The sequence below is a fragment of the Danio rerio genome, chromosome 5, assembly GCF_052040795.2.
Source record: "Danio rerio strain M-AB ecotype USA chromosome 5, GRCz13ab, whole genome shotgun sequence".
Lineage (NCBI taxonomy): Eukaryota > Metazoa > Chordata > Actinopteri > Cypriniformes > Danionidae > Danio > Danio rerio.
The window spans coordinates 45,778,851-45,801,245 of NC_141025.1; the positions used below are offsets into that span (position 1 = coordinate 45,778,851).

General features: G+C 34.0%; 1 protein-coding gene across 4 annotated transcripts in view; it reads left to right on the forward strand.

Moving 5' to 3' along the window:
* The window catches only part of tmem8b (transmembrane protein 8B), a 304,341-nt gene that overhangs the window by 110,569 nt on the left and 171,377 nt on the right, over window positions 1–22,395 (forward strand). For all 4 annotated transcript variants that reach the window (XM_087253922.1, XM_087253923.1, XM_087253925.1 and 1 more), the window contains exon 2: window positions 1,102–1,291. In XM_087253922.1, coding sequence (XP_087110048.1) covers window positions 1,102–1,291 — 190 coding nt within the window. The remainder of the gene's footprint in view (window positions 1–1,101; window positions 1,292–22,395) is intronic.

The window sequence follows — 22,395 nt, forward strand, 5'->3', positions numbered from 1 at the left end:
TACAAAAAAAATGTGATTAATCACTTTAATTTTTTAAATCATTTGACAGCCCTTATTATATTATATTATATTATATTATATTATATTATATTATATTATATTATATTATATTATATTATATTATATTATATTATATTTGTCCTTATACTGTACATTAAATTAGTCAGTACTGAGGCCAAATCTGGAGCTTATCTAACAAAATAACTTTTGATAATGGTCCAAAAACTAGTACACCCAAATTTATGTCATAAAAAAAATATTAAATACTAATTTATAAAAGAGGTAAAATCAAGAGAACCAAAATAATAAAAAAATTTAGTTAAAATTTTGTAGAATTTTGTTGTAATATTTTATTGCAACATTTTGTTGAATTTAATTGTATTATCTTTCAGTTTCTAAATATATTTGGTGACTAAAATATTATTTTAATAAATATATCTAATCTGATTTGTTTAAATGCACCAAAACGCATCGGCCATATTTACTGAGAAATGGATAAACATATTTATTTTTGAAATGGGGTGTACTCAATTATGCTGAGCACTCTAAATAACTTTTAACTTTTATTTAATAAGTCTTTATGTGTCTGTACTGTCCAGCTGACAGCTGTAGATAATCTCCATGATGAAAAGGCAGCCACAAGTATTAGTGAAGATACTCATCTGGTGCAAACAAACTGCAATACATTGCATGTGTGCATTAAACATAAAGTGAATACATGAATATCAGCGAAGCAGCCGGGCAGTTGGGTGTAAATGTTTCCCTCCACAAATCACAAGGAGATTGGAAGCCATTAGGCTCTCTGACGATAGAGCCATAGGAAGCCACGGCTCATTAAGGCAGATTGCAAATGTCATTTTGCTGCTTCCTCCCTGGCCTTGTATTGAGGGATTGCAACGAAATTAATTTTGCATAGAGTCTGGGTTTTTGAATCGAAGCCAAATCACGCATGACCCACAGCAAGTGTGATTAAATCACTGGTGGAGTTTTGAGAAGGAAGGTCAACCAAACTGCAAACCACCCAGATTCCTCCTCATCCAGTTGATTGCCAGAGATTGCCATCTTTCATCTAAATAACTCTTTTCTTCTTCCATTCCCCAGATTGCCTGTTTGTCACTGACTATTTCACCCGGACGCCTCGCAAGCTCAACGCCTACCGCTCTTTTGCCAGCGTGGAGCTGTTCCACTTCAACGTGCCTGACGACACCGTGGTGGCTGTTTGGAACCTCATCACCTTCAAGGAGCAAGGGGGCACTTTTGGAGACAGCTGCCCAGACCGCAACGTCACAGTGTGAGTTGGCCAATCCTCCAGGTTACTTCTATAGAGGGTGAGAAGGGAGGTCAGCCAAGGACAACAGCACGTTTAGGTCATACGCATCCAATCAGCAGTTCAGATCAAAGGACAGGATTTGTAAAAGACAAATGTCATGTCTTTATTTGAAAGTTATCAAAAAAATATATAACAAACATGTTGCAAGAAACCCATAGAGCGGAGGAACTCTGATGCCACCTTGTAGGCCAGTCGGCTGCTAGCATAAAAATGGTTTGCTTGATAAAATCCCCATAGGATTTTCCCATAGCTTTTTTAGAAGATTGCAAACAATAAGCTCTGCATTCAAACCCAGTTCATTACACTTACACGTTTTGTTCAACCGGATAATCATCACTCGAAAATATAACTTTTATCACTTTTAAATTTTAAATGCAAACGCAAGAACTGAAAAGCTAACATTAGGCTATAAACAGGCTCCACTGCCTTTAGGGCACTCGTTTGTGATGTCAGCACCACCCTGCTTCCGACAACTTTTCACTCTTATTTTTGTAATATGGTCCATGACAGATTTACTTTCTTGATTTATTAAATTATTATCCACATGCATTATAAACAAATACAAATGTGGAAAAAACACAGCCGTATATACCCCCTACGTGCCTTTTGGAAAGTTGAACGTGGGAAATATATTTGTTTTGCTTTACAGTTGTTATAAAAGTTTTAAAACACGTACTGTATGTTTTGTAAATGTGCCTACAGAGTATTATTATAAGACATACTTAAATAAGTGTATTGCAAACGTGCAAACAGCCCGGTTACCTTAGTAATGAGGCACGAGGGACAGGTTTATCAAATGCCTGCAAATTCCATCATGGATACAGAACAACATTCAATATTATTTTTTGTCACAGTACAGGGAAAAGCAGCCCATACAGTCACATCTGCTATAAATTTTAAAGAGGAGTGTAAATATTGCAGTTATCAAATGAGAGTTAAATGTGTTCAAATGAAAAAAAAATACAAAAAAAAAACCGACCAAAAATCAATTGATCACGTTAAAATGAAAGTCGATATTTATGAATTTTTACAAATTTACTCACATTTGCATTACTGAGAGCAGGAAAGAGACAGGATGCACTGGTAAGCAGTCATGACTCTCTACAATTGAAGGCATTATCTACACACAATTTGAATTTCCAATTAGAAAAATACTACAAACTTTAAATACTATTTATGAAAATACTTAAATAACAGACAAATCCAAATGCAAGCAGGCCCTGTTCCAGACCAGTTCAGCTCGATGACATAATGTCTTTCACATCGTCTGTTGTCCAATTTAGCAACTTGTAAGCAACAGTCTTTTTAAAGAAGCCTTAAAGAAGCCGGTTGAAAATATCAAGAATGGAATGTAATGTCGTAGAATAAAACATGATTGTATCTTGAGTTTGCGGTAACCACGATCCTTATGCAAGCAATTTAACTGAAATCCCATTCAAAAAACCCATTGACTTTGGGACGAGGTGAACCAGAACGGGTAAAATGCTATCTAGCTTCCGGATTTTTGCATACAAACTGATATCATAGTTTCTCCAGTCCATAGAATAGTAGTTAGAAAATAGTAATTAGAAAATAAAAAATACCCCTCTTGAGAATGTAAGGATGTGTGGTCACACTGAAAAAAATTATTCAAAGATGATTCCTTGGATTTACTCAATTTTTTTTACGTTAAGTGGTTGTAAACAATTTATGTGTTGAATTTAAACAAACAAATTAAGTTGAACATTATTAAACTTAATTTGTTTGTTTAAATTCAACACAAAGAAATTGTTTGCAACAGTTCTGCATGCAACACTTTTTTCAGTGCATGAAATTACGCAAAATTGGCTTAACAAACCTAAAAACTACACATTTTGCAGAAGCTTCAGAGCACACTTTAGAGTTTGTTTTTACACATTTTACTGGTGGATGTGTTCTCTTTGATCAAACCGCTGATTGTTGTGCTGCTAAAAAATTATTAATTAACACTTTAGTTTAAGCTAAATGTAACCCTTCCTATGAAGAAGAATGTTAATTAAAGTGCAACTTGACCAACATAAACTTATGAGATGTTAATGTATCAGTATGTCATGGCTTTACTTGAAGGGGCGGATTAATATTATTATTATTAAGACATTTTTAAAAGCTCATGAACTCCTGTGTTTAAACTGTTCATTATGATGTAGACAGAACACTTTTCTATTGTTTTTAATGTAATCAGGCTATTGACAGACGTGACCATTATGTTTAATTACAGGAGTTTTATAATGATGTTTATAATAATGGAGTTTTTAATAATAATGTGCCCCTCAAAGTAAAGTCATGGCATAATGATACATTATAACTTGTTAGTTTATGTTGGTCAAGTTGCACTTTTAATGAATATTTTTATTGTAAGTTCGGTTACATTTAGCTTAAACTAACGTGTTAATAAATACATTAATTAACAAACATGAACTGACAAGTTATTATGGTAGTCGTTATTTACACATGAACACATGTGACTCGTGTTGCAGTTCATGATTAGCTCATGCCTTAACTCATTAGTTAATATTAAAGTAACATTTGGTTTACATATTAGTACATTATTAGTCATGTACTGTTATTGTTAAGTGTTATCAATTTTAGTATTCATGGCGGCACTCAATGCTTTGTTTTATTTGTGGTAGGTAGAGACACGGTCTTGGTAAATGCTCTTATGGGTACCAAAAAAGTTTACAGATGTTTGGAAAAGTTAAAAAAATTGAAATTAAGCATTTTAACTTTTCTGTTATACATTATATATTCTGTAATAGCGTTCCTATAATATAAGTAGTTTTTTTTTAAACAGCTATTTTATTCAGCTGTTTATGGCAACGGTATCTCCAGCAGAAAAGGAGCATCCTCATCACAGCCCACGATTTAGCAAAACTTTGAAAAACAACTTTATTTATACTGTATCACTTATACACCAACATTCCAGCATGCTTATAGTTGCTTATACCTTATATCCAAAGAAAAGAAAGATATCCAAAGATGCCTTTTCAATTTGTAAATAAATCTGTGTTTTTAAACTAATGGAGACAGAAGTCAATGATTTATTTGAATGATTTAGCCTGACATGTTTACTGTTCCAAAATATTTGAAATGTATCTTAAAATATAATGTATATTGTGTTCAATGGGAAAAGGTTTTTTTTTTTTACCAGTTGTATTATATTTTAGAGCAGTAATCAAAATACAGTAATACCGTGAAACTTGAATAGTGATATTTTTATCCAAGGTTATCATACCGTCAAAATCTTTGACTGGGCCATGCCTAGTTGGAAATTTTTTTTTTGTATCAAGCAAGTAAATGGTGCTCATCATAGACCATTTTTTTTACTGTACAAAGGCAATTTAAAAGTAAGCCACAACTGACAAAAAATACTTTCTCTAGCAAATCTATTAGCTATTTTCAGAAAGAAAACATAACGCTGCACTACATGACAACAAATGCTAAACTTGGTTGAATAAATTATGATGGGAGAACAATTCCTTAGGGTTCTCTTATCCGGCTGGCTGCGAGTGGTGATCTTTACAAGATTTGTGTTTACTATGATTATGACTTTAGTCATGAAATACTTTGTAAGATGTCTACATGATGACATTTTAAAAATGCGGCCTGTGATTGAAGCTTTCTTAGTTATTTAGAAAAAGGTTTGAGATTAGAACAGAATATTTATTTATATTGAAGTAGGTGGATAATGCTTAGATTATGGAAAAAAAGTATGCATCACATCATGGTGATACCTACATTACTTTACTGGCTGTTTAAATTTCCAGTAGTTTAGTTAATGAAGAGGAATAAATGTCTGTCTAAAGATGTCAAAATGGGACCAATATATGAAACTCTAATATTTAATAATACAGCAATTCAGTCTATACAGACTAGTCAAAAACACCTGACTCGGGTTGTACTGCATCAGCAGTATATATATATATATATATATATATATATATATATATATATATATATATATATATATATATATATATATATATATATATATAGTTTATTTGCAAAAATCGTTAACTCCATTTTTAGTTATTTTAAAATATCATGTTTTTATGTTGTGCATTGAAGGAATGATATGAAAATTACAGATAGAAATGTCTAAAACCAAAGTTTTTTAGTTTTCAGAAGTCATATACTTTGAGTAGGCCTATTAAAGAGTACTAAACTAATTTATGAAAAATTCTCTGAAATTTGTTTTTAATTAAACACTTCATATATCACCTTTTTAAAATATAAGAATGTTAAGAGGTTAAATAATCATTATACAGAGATTATATCTATTTTACTGCCCACACAATGGGTGGAAACATAATCAACACATTTAGTACTATTATAACTCATTATCTGCAGTGAACAGGGCTTTCTGTATGAAATTTGTAGAAAAAAAATATACTAAATAGATGAAAAATAAACAAGTAAAAAATGTATAGACATCTACTCATGTACGGTAAGATTAGAGGTGAACAAGGTGGCAGAGAATCTGCTAAAACTTGCTCAGAGGAAAGCGGTTGCTGTCAAATATTGTTTACTTCACATTTAACAGTGAATGAGTTTGCAAAGGTTTGCAAAGAAGGTTCATGCTTACTTTTTAAAAAGTCTTTTTCAGTATCTTTAAAATACCAAAATACATATTTTAAAATACATTTCAATATATTTGTTCCCATCCCTGTTTAAGAGTATTGTCTTGATCATATTTAAATTAGAGTATTTGTGCCCATGTAAACATACTCTGTGTGAGTTGGCCAAAGCTCCAGGTTACTGAGGGTGAGCTAGAGAGGTCAGCCAAGGACAACAGTGCGATGAGGTCAGACACGTCCAATCAGCAGTTCAGATCAGAGGACAGGATATGTAAAAGCCAAATGTCATATGCATGACTACAGTGACCTTTGCGATGCTCATTCTAAAGAGTACTTGCTGTTTGCCCTGATAAAATAGCTTTTAATCCAAGTTCAAGGATCATTTCCCAGATGCTGATCGTTTGCTGTGCTCTTCATAAAAAGGCATTCATCAAGTGCGGCGCTGGCAGATTTCACAGCGTAACTGCACACTGGAGATTCATAAGCATAAAATACCAAGCGACTCAGATAAGATTTAAAATCCAAATCTGACATTTTTAATCATTTTCACAGGGTCACATTCAGTAGAATTGTTTTTAGTGGATTAATCCAGTCTAAATTGCTTCTAAAATTAGGGTGGTCCTATACATTTATTAGTCATAAAGAATTTTAAAGAGTCCTCCGGTTCTCATCTCAAGGTTACAGAAATTAATAAAATAAAGCAAAATTAATCAATTATTGTAGGTTTGATAAAACAAACGTGTATAATTAAATACATTTCTGGGTTAATTTCTAGTTTTTTGGTCATATTGATTTTATTTTAGGGTTCAGGAGTTATTTTGTCATACAGCATTTTAAAACAAGTATTTCTAAGGTTTAAAGAAAGTGGATCCCTTAATAATGTTTTTATACAACTTTTTAAATTAATTAATATCCTGATATTGGATGAGAATCTGTTCTAGACTGTTCCATAATTTCGCACCATACAGACATGCACAAACTTCCTAAAGTTGTCCTTGTTTTCAACCTCCTAATATTCTGGTGTTCTCTCAGTTTACATATCCCTCTTGTCTTTTCTCAAAAAAAAAAAATGTTTGTATACATTTTGGAAGGAATTTCATACAAAAGAACCTGGACATATGATTAGTTTAACCTCCATAGCTGCACATTAATGCAAATATTTAATCACAGCAATATATAATATGTAATGAGCACAACTCAATGCATTTAGGCATGCAGATGTGGGCAAGAAAATTTAAGCCAAGCTTCAATATGAAAGAAAAAGTTGTTTTCAGATGATGGTGATAAACGTGGTGTGGTTGTTGGTGCCAAACAAGATTTCTTCAAGCTGAGATCTACTGGGATGTTAATACACAAGTATTTCTAAGGTTCAAAAAGAGTGGATTTGACATTATACATATACAGCGAGCAGTAGTTCAGTGTGTGAAAGTCTTGTTGTAATACCAGAGGTCAGAGAAGAATCACCAGACTGGCTTGAGCTGATACAAAAAAAAAAACCCTGTAATTTAAATAACCACTCATCACAATGACCTTGTAACGATTGCACAGTCGATTCTCGTGATGGCTGTTTACAACAAACTGCTTCCTTGAAAATGACAGTCTCCCGATGGCATAGTACAATAAGTTTTTAATCTTAGGTCTAAACTTAAGATATGATGCATTACATTTTATTTGCAAATTCGTATTACAGAAGCAAAACTTAATTTGGGATTCCTATCATATCTTACAAAATCATATTTTACCTTTAGTTTTAGGAAATCTTAAATTGTGCCATCAGGTTTGACAGTACTCTTACAGTTTTGTTACTAAGCAACCATCACTGTGCAAACTGCTAATGAGTTAGCCTAAACTAAAGAGATAAACAAAAATGGCAAAAAAAATTTTTTTAATGCAATTGCACTATAATCAGTAAAGCTCAGTTGGTCTCTGTTCTTCTAACTGTAATACCATCTTGCATGACAGTCTGTAATTAGATACATTTGGGACCCGAAATACTTGCAACCAGCATATATATATTGTTACATATATATTGTTTGTTTTCAACAAAAGTAAGAAACTCAAATATTTTATACTCACAAATACAAATTGTGAAAGTAAAGAGTGAGTAAATGATGAAAGATTTCTTTTCATTTTAGGTGAATGACATTATGACATTTATTCTAAATGTGGTCCTATCAAAAAAATGGATTCCAAACAGGATAATGTTTTAAACAATTAGTAATCTGTATGCACTCCCTAATCTCAGTGAAGCACCTATAGGATGTGGTGGAACAGGACATTTGAATTATCACTCAAAAAATGATTTCTGCTGCTTGTTCAAACTACTTGCTTAAAATAAGCTATAAAAAACACAATTCTTGATGTTTTTGGTACAAATGAATTGTTTTATGTTCAATCCACTTAAATTTGTTTAAACAATTTAGTTAACTAAATTGATTTGTGTTGAGGGAGCATGAAGGAATTATGTGGAACCCAGCATTTTTTACAGTACGTACCGACAATACCAGGACCAGTATCTGGACCTAAAGGAATGCTTCCTGGCACATTGTTGGATCATTGTGAGAAAGAATTGATGCACTTTATCGAAAGCTGAAAGGGGTCCAACAAGGTACTAGCAAGGTGTACCTAATAAAATGTCCGCTAAGTATAACCCTACATTTTAGTGATCATCAAAGTTTTAGTGATTTCCACGGTATAATTTTTCATGTCTCGTGGCTATATTATCAAGTTTACAGTTTCACTACATTTACTTTCATCGCAAGTGCCTCACTGTAATGCATATTTTGTTTGTTTTGATAAAACGAGGCAAAAGCTGAAAGTAATTTTTGTGGTAATCAGCATTATGCTGTCAGTCGAGCTAACTTGGAATATCCATTTAAAGCCTGGCGCATTTTAAGGCAGTGTTACAAAAATCCATTGCCCCATTTCCATGCTTCCTAGACACAGATGAAGCCAAAAATGTCCTGAAATGAAGTGTGAAAACACTTTTGTACATTTTCCTCCAGCGAACTCTCTGATACTTCGTAAAGGTGTTCTTTTAGCCGTTATTCTTTTCTCTACATTTCTTTCAAGTCATCCTTGAATGATCCTGGTGCACTTTCACAGCCAGCACACGGTGTGCTCGCACAAGAGCTGTTCTAAACTAAGTCTAAGGCCCTTGGGTAATCAAAATGGAGAATATTATTCACCGAATACTCAGGTCTTCAAATCCCAGCACGCTGGCTGTCATTAAAGTTCCATCGAAACACTGACCTTGTTATTGTCTGTCACTGAATGTACATCATAAGTGGCGAGGAAGTAACTCTTGGCCGTCTTTAATGTGTGACATTATAAAGAAGAGGAGAGACTGTCCTTGAGTTAATCTTCCAGTGTTGGTTACTTCTAAAAAATAGCCCTATCACACAGCTTTGCTATTCATGCATTCAGCATGTTATAACATCAGAACATTAGCATCTGTTTTATTTGTTTGCTGCTGCTACTTCGTTGACCTTAAAATCAGCATTAAGCATAACTGTAGCATTAACTGTAGCATTAAGCTCAGGTTATGCCATTTTTAAGCGCACGTCCTCTCTGGCTCATTTATTTCTTTGATGGCAGATTTCTTTCAGACTGCACATATAGAGGTGAATCTACTCAAGCCGTCTGTTTTATGTCTTATGGGTATATAATATTGTGAATAACACTCCCTGTGAAAAAGCTCTCAAGGGAAGGCTACATTAGAAAGTTGTGGTATAAACAGTGATCTCAGTGTTAACTTTGGAAGGACATGTTTTAAACTCTTAATGTCAGTCATAACTCCAGGGGAACATATCGCATTTCATAATTACAGTAAGTACGCCTGTGTTCCAGTTTGAGCGATAATGAAATATGTGTCTTGAGGGCCTATCATGCAATATAAATGGCCTGCCTGTGATTTAAATATTGTTTTTTCATGGCTTTTAACAAAGTTACCCTCTAACTTGAGTGAAAGAGTGCTACAGATACAGTGCATCTAATGATCAAACTGGGAAATATACCATAAAGTAAAGTTCATTCAGACAGTTGTAGAAGGATAAATTGATTGACAATAGATCATTTTATAGGCTGAAAGAAATACTGTAGGATGAATGAATGGAAGTATGAACAGAATAGAGAATAGATACTTTAGATCAGTGTTTTCCGTCAGGGGGTCCCGGCCCACAGGGGGGCCTCAGTGAGCTCTGTGGGGGGTTGCTTCATATTTAAAAAAAATTTAGCAGTGGACGCTTAGAAGAACGATCTTAGTTCATTTTATACCCTGGGCCTGGCTGACCAAAAAATTGACACATTTGTAATTACAAATTTCCACAAAAAAGACTCACCGAACTAAACTTAAAGGGTCACGAAACACCAAAACACATTTTTTGAGCTGTTGACAGTTGTATATGTGTCCCACACCGCTAAAAAAACACTATTAGGACACATATTTCACTAAAAAGTGAAAATTGGTTGTTTTTGCGTTATTTCGAGCAAATTCGTACTTCTGGTTTGAAACAATTTTTGAAGCTGCGTCATGGCCATCAGATCTTAGCGTGTATTTCAGCGTATAGACTGGACATCTGTACCTGGGTGTCCCGTATTACGTCTCTGAGTTTGTTGCATTCATTCATGAGTAAGGCTTGGTTCAAACTAATCAGCGCGCTCCATTATGTATGCGCTGCAACTTCATTAATATGCATGCTAGCTTTCTTAGACTGTACCTGAAACAGTGTGAAGACAGCAGAGAGACAACACATGTGGTGTTGCCAAAAGAAGTGGGAAAAGAATAACAATTGTTTGGAAATACGGGTCGCCAGTGTTGCTTTCATAATGTGAAGATTTTGTTTCATTTTCTCTCTTATGAGAGCGCTGCTGGACTCACGTGTGGATCAGTGCTCGCGACACGCAGCAGAAATGCATTTATTTGGAAAATTTTTTACTCGAGAGCATTTCTCATCAATGGTGAGATCCGGATTTGCTGCTCGTCTCCTTTAAAAAAAGACGCAGCTCCAGTTATTATTGATTGTCTTGTCTACAGATTCGGTAAGTGTGTGTAATCAGTGCCCTATCTTTGTTCATTCAGATGGCACAGTTATAGTTCGTATGGTTAGCAGTACTCTTTCAGTGTTTAAAGACAGACCTTAATCAAAATGATTTCTAAGTTACTTAGTTTACAGTATGTTAATATCACTACAATATTGAAAGATCCGCTGTAAATGCTGCTCTCTGTATGTAAACACGTAAACACTGTAAGCAAACTTTTGCCGACCGTCGTGTTGAATTTTCACCTCATTTTGTGACAGTATAGTCTACACACACATGGCTTTCTGACCTACTGAGTTCATCTGAGTTACAGAGAAATGCAGAGGCTTTTTTTTCTTATATGAGGTGCGGTATCAAACATTTCATCGTCATTAAACATTAAACGTCTTTCTCCCCTGCGTGTGTGTGTGTTTGTGTTTCCTCGGTCAGCAGCGCATGCCCAAATGGCAACTCCCATTTTTACTCAAACCCTGCCCATTTTCCCTCCCCCGACACTCCTGCCCAAACAGAGCTAGACACACCCACTTTCCTGACTTTTTACAAACAAAAGGTGTAAAAACATCCTGCTGAAACGGGGGGTTTCATGGCCCTTTAAACTCTGAAAACTTTAACTGAAACTGTTTCAAATCACTGTAATCTTCTATGTGAAGCTACTTTGACACAATCTACATTGTAAAAGCGCTATACAATGAAGTTGAATTGAGTTGAATCACTGGAGTCTGGAGTCTCACTGATTCACTTTTTGCAGCTAATAGTATGACTAGGGCCACACACAGATTCTGTGCATGCAGAATTCCGCAGGTTTTCTGCAGATTTTTAGCCCATCCTTAATTCTGAGTAAATGTGTGTAAATCTATATTTATTCAGTTTTTTAATTAATTACAGTAATGTTATTAACTAATGTAAAAATGTTCATCTGATTTATTTATAATACAGTTTGTACAGCAATATTTTCTGTCTTTTTGTAAATGTATTACATGTAGGTCTTGCTTTGTTTACCGAATAAAGTGAATCTAATTGGATTTGCATTTTAAACATTAAATAAAAGTTCAAAAGATATTATTTTTTATTTCACATATTAATGTTTTAGATATGATACTCCCAAAATAATTTCACAGAAATCTGCAGATTTTTACCAAACTTCTCAGCAGAAATAGCAAAAAATGTCCACAGATTTTGTCTGGCCCTAGTAATGACCCAAGCATACTGGACCCATCATTGGTCCATGACTGGACCAATACTGAAAACACAAAATACCAAGATAGAAAGATGCAGAAAATACCAAGATAGTTAACAGAACTATTATTCCATTTTCCCAGCTACAGTCAATAGTATCTGGATGCAGCCTTTATGATGCAAGCTGAGATTGCATCACTCAGCCTTGCAATGTCAGACACAATGCTCTCAAATGGAGTGAGTGACGTCACTGACGGGTAGGGTTAGGGGTGGGGTTAGGTGAGCCCAGTAAAAAGCATTGGATGCAGCTTAGATTGCACTGCACCAGGTCTGCATCCAGACCCCTCTCACCACAGTGCGTTCTCTGCGCCAAAGTTCTTGCTAACGAATGCCTAAGGATGTCTAAATTAATAACACATTTGCAGAAGACTCATGCGATATACTGTAAGGTGGTGTACCCAATACAAATGGCCAGCTGATGTTTTGCTTTTATGTTTTACATTAGGCTATTATTTGTGCATGAACATATCTAGATATAGTAATAAACACAGTTTTTTGAAAACCTTTTTTTTTTTTTCATGTGTACTGCAAACTTAAATGAGCGATAATATCAATAAATGTGGAGGGGGCCTTACAATATTTTCCAGGGGAAAAGGGGGTCTCAGGCAAAAAAAGGTTGGCAAGCACTGCTGTAGATAAATGGATAGATATATTGACATATGTATATGTTGATTTGTGGAAAGATAGAATGAAATATAGAGACATGGATTAAAAATTTTAGAGTTGAATGAATATTTAAGTAAATGGATATACTGTATAGCTGCGTAAATGGGTGGAGGGATAGAAAGAAATATGGATAAAATACAGATTTAGGTAAGACGGAATGAAAAGCTGGATGATGGATGGATGATGCTTGGAATTAAAATTGAATTTGACCAAGCACAAAATTGCTTTAAGTACTTAATTATGCAGGAAATATTAAACACGAACACTTGCTATTAGATTGAAATATATTCTACATATAACAATAATACAAGTTTCTGTTAATGAACATTTTACCCTATACTGTATTAATGCTAAAAGTTTTCATTCTTAGTCTTGGAAATAGATTCTTGTTTTAGTGAGCACACAGTCAGAGCTATTTCTCTGTATGATGCATTTTTTCTTGATTGAGCATCATCTGTTTCAGACTCTAATTAGCAAGGTTTGGGGATTTTAATCACAGTTTAAGTTGTTAAATGGATATTAATTTAAACATTTAACTACTTCAAAATGCAGTCCTTGATGAAATCATCGTTGAAACATTTTCAATTAGCTTATTTATGAATAAAAACAAACTGTGGATAATTACAGTATTACTGTACTTACACATACCTTAGAAGGCATAAATCTTTATTCAGATTTCAGAAGGTTTTTTGTTATATATTATTGATAGGTCTCACCTGCTTGTCTGATAAATATGAACTGTAACCAAACAAACAAACAAATTGTATTTAGCACATACTCATATCTTTTAGGTAAATTGTAGGTACAGCTATATCTTTTAGATGTCATTTTTATGTTAGTCCAGATTCGTATTGCCAAATCTCATAAAGCAGTATAGCAACACACACAAGCAAGTTTTCCTGACTCCTTCCGGGACAAATACATTGTGAAATGAATATATGTACCTTACTAAGCCACATTCATATGTTTAATTCAATTATATCTCATTTATTCATCAAACCTTTTAGTGTTTTTGGATAACGATTGGATTTTGACTTTTATAGTAACCTGAAACAGGCTTTTTCAGCTGGCATGCAGTTTTCAGATATTTTTGATACAAGATTAGAATAATTTGGCAGACGTTTGTATCTGTGATGATCATGAAATGGCTTCGTTTTTAACTTTCATGTTCAAGCATAGGCATCTATTTAAGTCAAATCCTCAAACCAACCTGCAATTTGCATACTGGTCTGTAGATAGAAATGGATGTATGAAAAGAAAGATAAATGGATATATAGAGTGTTAAATAGATATATAGAGATTTATAAATAGAGGCACAATGATGATATATGTAGGAGGAATATAATATGAATATGAAATGTATTAAAAAGAACCACAAAGAATGTATAAGTTATTAAATTCTTTGGTGCCTCAAGACGTTGCACTGTTTGAGCGAACAGAACATTTAGAGCACAAAGTTTTGTCACGAGGCCCCAGGTCTTCTTGCTGTTTTCATAATGAACAAGGCAGGGCTCCATTCTGTCGATTCAGCTGTCAGATAGCAGGCAGGGGGTGCCATAGAGAGATGGTAATTAAAACAGGCTGTACTCAGTGCCAGGGGAGAGATAAAGCGTGAGGATAAGATAAAGAAATGGGAGAAAGCAGGACGACTGGGTCTAGTGGATAACAGCCCAGCGCTGCAGCCCGTAGATCGATATCACGGTGCCGGACGGGCCATGACTGCTCTAATTGCGGCCCGAACAAACCAGGAGGCCTGGGCAGAAACAGAGCTCCCAAGGTTCTCCCTGCAGTCCCTTTTCACCAGATCCTTCTTTTAAACATCAATCCAAAGCTTTTGGGAAGACTTTTAATGCTAAACTGTCACATCGCTTCAGATAATCAATGCTGGGTTTTTATGGATAAGCGATGAGATTCTCGCATTCAGATTATAATTGAGGTCGCAGTTGTGATTCTCCAGTCTGTTTGTGTCTGACCTCCTGGCTGAAGCCTGAAGACTTTTTTCTTTATCTCCCCCTCATCAATAATAAGACAGCGAGTGTCATGCACATTAATAATCTTAAGATCTAATTCATCTCACATTGGTGCAGAGGGACCGGCATCTCAATGCATGAGGCATGGTAATGCGAGACAGCAAGACAATGATGGAAATCACCTCACCTCAATTAGACTCCAGCTCTCAATCTGCATTTCATGCCTGTTTGTTTAGACAAATACGAGAACAAGAACAGCAAGATTTATGGCATTCATTTGCATAATATGGAATCTAGGGGATGAGACTGTCAACAGACCTAATCAAGACGTAAACTAGGAGATGAGTGACAAAAACACAAAGGCTGCATGTCACATTTTTCTGATTAACCTCAAAATCTATCTCAGGTCACATGCGGAGTCTATTTTGAGCATGGTGTTTCTTATAGCAACTAGCTAAATGTAAAGTGGTTTTGTGCTAGTAACTGAAGTTATGCATTGATATCTGCAGTTTGTTAATGTATTTTCATACTCTGCCTCCCAGCAAAAAACAAAAAAACAAAAACAAAACTGTAAGTAAAACTTTTACGATGTGCCTCATTTGTCTCTCTGCTTGTCTCCTGTCCATGGTGCTGAAAACAAGGAGCACAGATGACTCTGGTGATTACTCAGATTTTAAATTACTCTGAATATCACACAGTTTTGGGAAAAAAAAAAAACATAGCTGTAACATTCTGTTTTGCTTATTTATACTTTATATAATTATATGTTAATTTATGTAACTATATGTTTATTTATCACGCCAAGAGTTCACGTAGAATTGGCATAGAGACATACAGTTGCAGACAGACTTAAAAGACATAGACTGTAACACTTAAGTTTTTTTTATTTTAACATTATTGAATACACTTATTATTTTATTTATTCAATCATTTTCCTATGGCTTTGTTCCTTGTTCATCAGGGGTCACCACACCACGGAATGAACCGCTTACTATTACGGTGTGGATGCCCTTCTAGCTGCAACCCAGTACTGGGAAACACCCTATAACTCTCACATTTACACACTTTGGCAAATTTAGTTCATCCAGTTTAACTATAACGCATGTCTTTGGACTGTGGGGGAAACTGGAGCACCTGAAGGAAACCCAGGCGAACACGGGGAGAACATACAACCTCCCAGTGAAATGCCAACTGGTCCAGCCAGGACTCAAATCAGCTACACTGCTAACCACTGAGCCTCTGTACCACCCTGAACTTAATTCATTCATTTAAAAGGTTCAATTATTTAATTTAGCCTACAAAGAAACAAACAAACAAATAAATTGTATCTTAGTGAGTAGACAGATAATCAAATAAAAAAAATAGAGATATAAAATAAATGAATGGGTGATTCAGTAGAAAGATGGATAGAGATAATATCTGATAAATGGATAAAGTTAATTAAGTACACTTTATTATGAGATTATAGATCATGAACACAAATTAAGATAAGGAAAAATTAGAATTAGAAATTAAGTAAAAGGAAGAAAGAAAATAATAGAAAAAAAATGAAACAAGGAAGCATGACATTAGAAGGGATGGATCAAAAGAAAGGTAAATCAGTCTATGTGATATTGTCTAAATGAACTGGAGCAGTTTGTTTGTGGTGAGAGAGCATAATTACAATTAAAAACTTTTTTTTTTTTTTAAATCAAAGGCACTGGATGGTTGATATCATTGGCAATGGAACCAAATAAAACATCTGTGCTGTTTTTAGAAATATAAAACATTCAAGAAGTTGAACTAATTATTTTTAATTAACTTATTCCACACATTTTTCTTCAAATGTAAAACGATTCTTACATTGGCTGGATTAGTGTTTATTAGTCAAGGTTAGCCATTCTCAGTTTTGACTGGATTTGAAAAGAACCATTTTTTTAACGTTATTAAAGCATTTTCTTTTTATATATTTTTTGCACACTTGTCTTCAAAAACCTATCATTGGTCAGTGTAGATGTTTTTGTTTTTATATTGTAGAAAGGATATGACACAATCATTGGATGTAAACATACGCAATTGCCTTATTAAAAAATAAATAAATTTAAACAAATCAGCTAATATTTTTGGTTTGATTTAGTAAAACCAAATAATATTAAAAACAAGTAATATTGTTGGACAATAATAAATAAAATTAAATCTAATTCACTCAGCACTCAAAATTATTAAAATAAAATTAAATGATAATTATAAAAAATATGTAAAATGTAACATTTTATAATAACGTTTTTGTGTTTATGAAGTTACATTCAAATCAAATATTTTAAGAGAGAAACGGATACACATTTAAAAACAATTGCAAACTATAATTTACAAACGTCTTTTTTATTTTATATATATTTTTTATTCCTTTAAATTTACAGTGTATGGTACAAGTGTGTATTTACCCAACAAAGATGCATCTAAATGCAAACCCCTTTTCCATGTTTGTCTAAAGACAAACCCCCATTTCAATGTAAATTTCTAAAAATACATTATTATGCATGCCAAACTAGTAGTTGGTCATGTTACTTTGTAAAGAAACACTCTGAAAAAAAAAAAAAAAAAAAACTCTACAAAAGAAACACTGCTTGTGCAAGTTTGAATCGCTTCCATTTACTCAAATATTGATATATGTAAATATGTGGCGTTAATTAATCATCATATCACATAATTAATATGATTACATTTGTTAGAATAATGGATCAACAGCCCAAGTAGCAATTAATGCCATTCTTATCTTTATCTCACAGCTTTAGCTGGAGCTCATTTGTGTTAGTTTTTTGTAGCCAAACTCATCTCACGTTAATTACCAGACCTTGTTTTCACCTTGTTTCTTCTTCTCTTTTTAGTCTAATTGTCAACCGGGGATTCATTGAGTGTGACCTTAAACACTGTGAGGAAATGGAGTGACTACAGACAGGCTGATCATTATGATGAAGGTCCAGTTTACATACAGCTTGGACTCTGATCTGAGGTCAGCTCTGTAATGAGCCTGGCAGTAAATGTGTTCGGATGTGATTTGCTAACACGTAAATTTGTTGCAAAACAAATTTGGACACACAGTATGCTGCTGGCTTATCAAAGGGTAATAATGGAAGGCTGTAGATAATAGATAATAACAGCATCAATAATGCATGGTAGATTCATCAGGTGGATTCATTCTGTCCATGCAGGGGAATTTCTGTTTTCTTGAAAAACAGACAAGCATTTTTGCTGTAATCATTGGTTTAGGGCTGAGGCTTGTGTCATTACATTGCACCATACACAGCATTGGTGCCATTTTTTTAGCAACAGGAACACAAGTTTTCCAGATATTTTACATGCTCCATTCTCACATTCACATTCATTCTAGAAAAAAAAAATAGCCCGCAGGCAATCGTTGTTAAGAATAAAATTGTCAGCACTTCATGATCAGATTCAGCTAGTTAACACTAATAACACAATACTGCTGTACCAATAATACAACAAAAGGGTTACCTGCACTTTTAAAAAAGCAAAATTGATTTGTGTTGATACAGCATGAAGGAATTAACCTAATATATATATATATATATATATATATATATATATATATATATATATATATATATATATATATATATATATATATATATTATATATATATATATATATAAATTTATATATATATTTATATATATATATATATATATATATATATATATATATATATATATATATATATATATATATATATATATATTTTTTTTTTTTTACAATTATAAGTGGGTGAAACATAAAGCAATCAAGTTGTCCACCAAAAGAACTTAAAAATTGTTTTGTTTATTCAAAAACTGATACAAAACAATATTAACAGATCATCACCTTAGAATTATAAGGTTCTATCTGGCATTTTTGTCAAAATTGAGTTATTGACTTTTTTCTTATTAAATGGGTTGTACTTTACAATAAGGTTCATTAGTTAAAGTTAATTAATGCATTTACTAACATGAACAAACAATGAACAATACATTTACTACTGTATTTGTTCATGCTAGTTAACGTTAGTTAATGAAAATACAGTAGTTCATTGTTAGTTCATGTTAACTCATGGTGCATTAACTAATGTTAACAAGCATGGACTTAGATGTTAGTAATGCATTAGTAAATGTTTAATTATGATTAATAAATGCTGTACATGTGTTGTTCATGATTAGATCATGTTAGTAAATGCATTAACTAATGAACCTTATTGTAATGTGTTACCATTAAATTACAACTTATTGACATTATGGGATGTTGCTTTATTTTTTAAAGTTGTTTAAATTTTAAGACTTTTTATTTGAAAAAAACATATGTTACACACATACTGTTTGCTATGGAATGCAAACACTTTAAAGCTCAATATCTCAAAATCTTTCAGAACGCAGATAGAACCTTATTATTCCAAGGTGACGATATGTAAATGTTTTATTCTATATAGATTAATCACAGCATAACTGAATTAATTTGATCACATTTGATTTAATTGATTGATCGCCCTAATAACAGGTATTGTTATTATTATCTGTATCTCAGTATTTGAGGACAAAAAGTACCAAGCCCTAAAGTGACCATCCATCCTTTCCTCCGTCCGTCCATCCATCCATCCATCCATCCATCCGTCCATCCATCCATCCATCCATCCGTCTGTCCATCCATCCATCCATCCATCCATCCGTCTGTCCATCCATCCATCCATCCATCCATCCATCCATCCATCCATCCATCCATCCATCCATCCATCCATCCATCCATCCATCCATCCATCCATCCATCCATCCACAGTGCTTAGCATATATAAGTACACCCCTCATAAATTTTTCTTTTAAATTTATATTTTTAATCGGAAGCTATACAGTATTATATTTGTGCATAAACATTAGAATAGTCAGTACTGAAGCCAAATCTGGAGCTTATCTAACAAAGTAAATTATGATAACAGTCCAAAAACTAGTACACCCAAATTTATGTTATAGATAAATCTTAAATACAAATTAAAAAAAGAGGAAAAATCAAGAGAAGCATTTTTTTGTTGTTGAAATTTTGTAAGTTGCATTTTTCCCCCAATATTTTGCTTGAATTTAACTGTATCTTTCAATTTTTAATTTCAATCGTATTGTTAAACATTTCTATTATGGTTTTAAAAAATTCCCTTGCACCATGGCTGACAGTATGTGCAGAGTGTTCATAATACCTACGTGGATGTCTTTACGGTTTCAACACCCCATCAGAACTCTAAAGCAGCACTTCAGTAACAGTCTGGACCTGCCACTGCCAGCCTCAAAGGAAAAAAAAAGTTCATGGCTCAGTATAAAAACACAACCCAGATAAAATCATTACCCAGTGCTGAAAACATCTGTCTGACAGTGAAGAACATGAGCTTGTGCTTTAACAGCTTCAGACTGACCGAGGCGTCACATTTCTGAAAGCAGTAGGAGGCTCCATCTTAGAAAGAGGGACATCTTCTATAGGTGTAGTATAGCTGAGAGTGGATGAAGGGCAGGATGACTTATCTAATAACCTCGCACAGCTCCAGCAGCTCTACTTTGAGTTATTACCTGTCAGGATCCAGGACCCCTGGGTTAGCATGATCATCTCTGAAGATTGCATGTCGGATTCTGGAGATGAAACACACAAGCCTGTGTACAGCCCTTGAAATTATACTGCGACTCCACGGAAACTGTTTTTGACAAAGTCAGTTTTTAATTGTCAGAATGAAAAGCTTTGTTGACGACATACCAGAGGAAGCTGTAATTGCATAGAAAATAGTTGACCAAGATGACCTTCTCAAATGTTGACCATTACTGTCCTGGAGGTGTGCCATGAATTTATATATTTTTACGTCCTATAAGAGTTTAGTTTCTGACCTAATGACAGTTTTTCTCAGTGGCTTTGGTGCATTTCTCACAACACTATTTACATTTGCACAACAGTTAATGCATTTTTCAAAACAATTAGTACAAACTGCAAAACCTAGTTGATAACCTGCAAAAACGTGTCACTTGCTCAAAATGGATGGCTCATTCCTCAAAAGCAAGTGTTGATGTTAATGAAAGTGTCAGTTTCATCAAGATGAAAAGTCCTGCCTCCATTGCTGATGAACAAGATAGTCAAATGGCTTTGTCATGTTTTCATTATGACAGTTTACTCTGTAAATGTTTTCCAATTGCATAAAAGTCAGATTTTGGTGTCACTTCCTGAAAATGCTCAAGACAGCACTATACTATTTGCACAGCCATTTGAAAACTACAGTAAAGTTAGACATCACTGAATTTAGTGAGGTATCTGAGTACAAGACACTGGATATGTATGTTTCACATTTTTACTGCATTTGCTCTTTGTAGTTCTAATTTATTCACAGCATTGTGCAAAAGAATAAATACACCCTTATTTACAACAAACATCGACTTCTTTTGAGTAGAGCTGTGCACAACTGTACACAATATTGCAGTACATATTGGAACTGAACCTACAAAATAAATGCTGTAGGTTTGTTAATCATTCACAAAATTGTTCAATTTAGAATACATTTTCGGGGAAAAAAAGCTTATTTTTTAAATACAATTTATCAGATTTTGACAACTAGTTCAACACTTTTGTATGTAATGACTCAAGTAATGAAATGAGGACTATAAGTTGTATATTATAGAATGACTATTCAGCGTTCACAAGTTTAGTTAATTTTGACTGACATGATATAAGCAAATGATAATGTTATAAACAGCAGAGAGTTGTATGAAAGCAATTGATACAGTTTTGCAGTTGATGCAGTTGATTTGCAGTTTGTTGGAAGGAATGAGAAACTGCTACTATGATGTGTGATCGCATGGGTTTCCTCTGGGTGCTCCGGTTTCCCCCCACAGTCCAAAGATATGCGGTACAGGTGAGTTGAATAAGCTAAATTGGCCGTAGTGTATGTGTGTGTAAATGCAAGAATGGGTGTTTCCCAGTGTTGGGTTGTGGCTGGAAGGGCATCTGCTGCATAAAACATATGCTGGATAAGTTGGCGGTTCAATCTGCTGTGGCGACCCCTGATTAATAAAGGGACTAAGCTGAAAAGAAAATGAATGAATGAACCATTGACAGAAAATGTCTGGAAATCCTAACGTTTCAGTTTCTCTCTGTATTATATACCTCTTCCGCTGGGTGTTTTTACTATAGTAAATGTTCACTGTGACTCAGGTGAATCCTTTTTTGAGCACAAAAATGTGTCAGATAAAAGTATACGACATCAGCTTGCATCATGAGCTCCTTTGAATCATTTGACTGTACAACATATACTGTATACAGTAGGATCTGTCTTTTTCCATTTTTACATGTCTCACAAAGCCAATTCTACCTGTGAAAACGAGAGAACCAGAGAATAATAGAGTAATTGATAGTCTTTGTAGCGAAACCCTTCAGATAGGGCCTTTTTTCAACCCAGGGATTGTCAGGGTTGCGACTGACAAACTACAGGAGACACAAAGCAGTGCATTGAGCAGAAATAATTGCAGACAGTGAAGCCTTTTAGAAAAAAAGTGTCATGGCATGATTTGTTGCA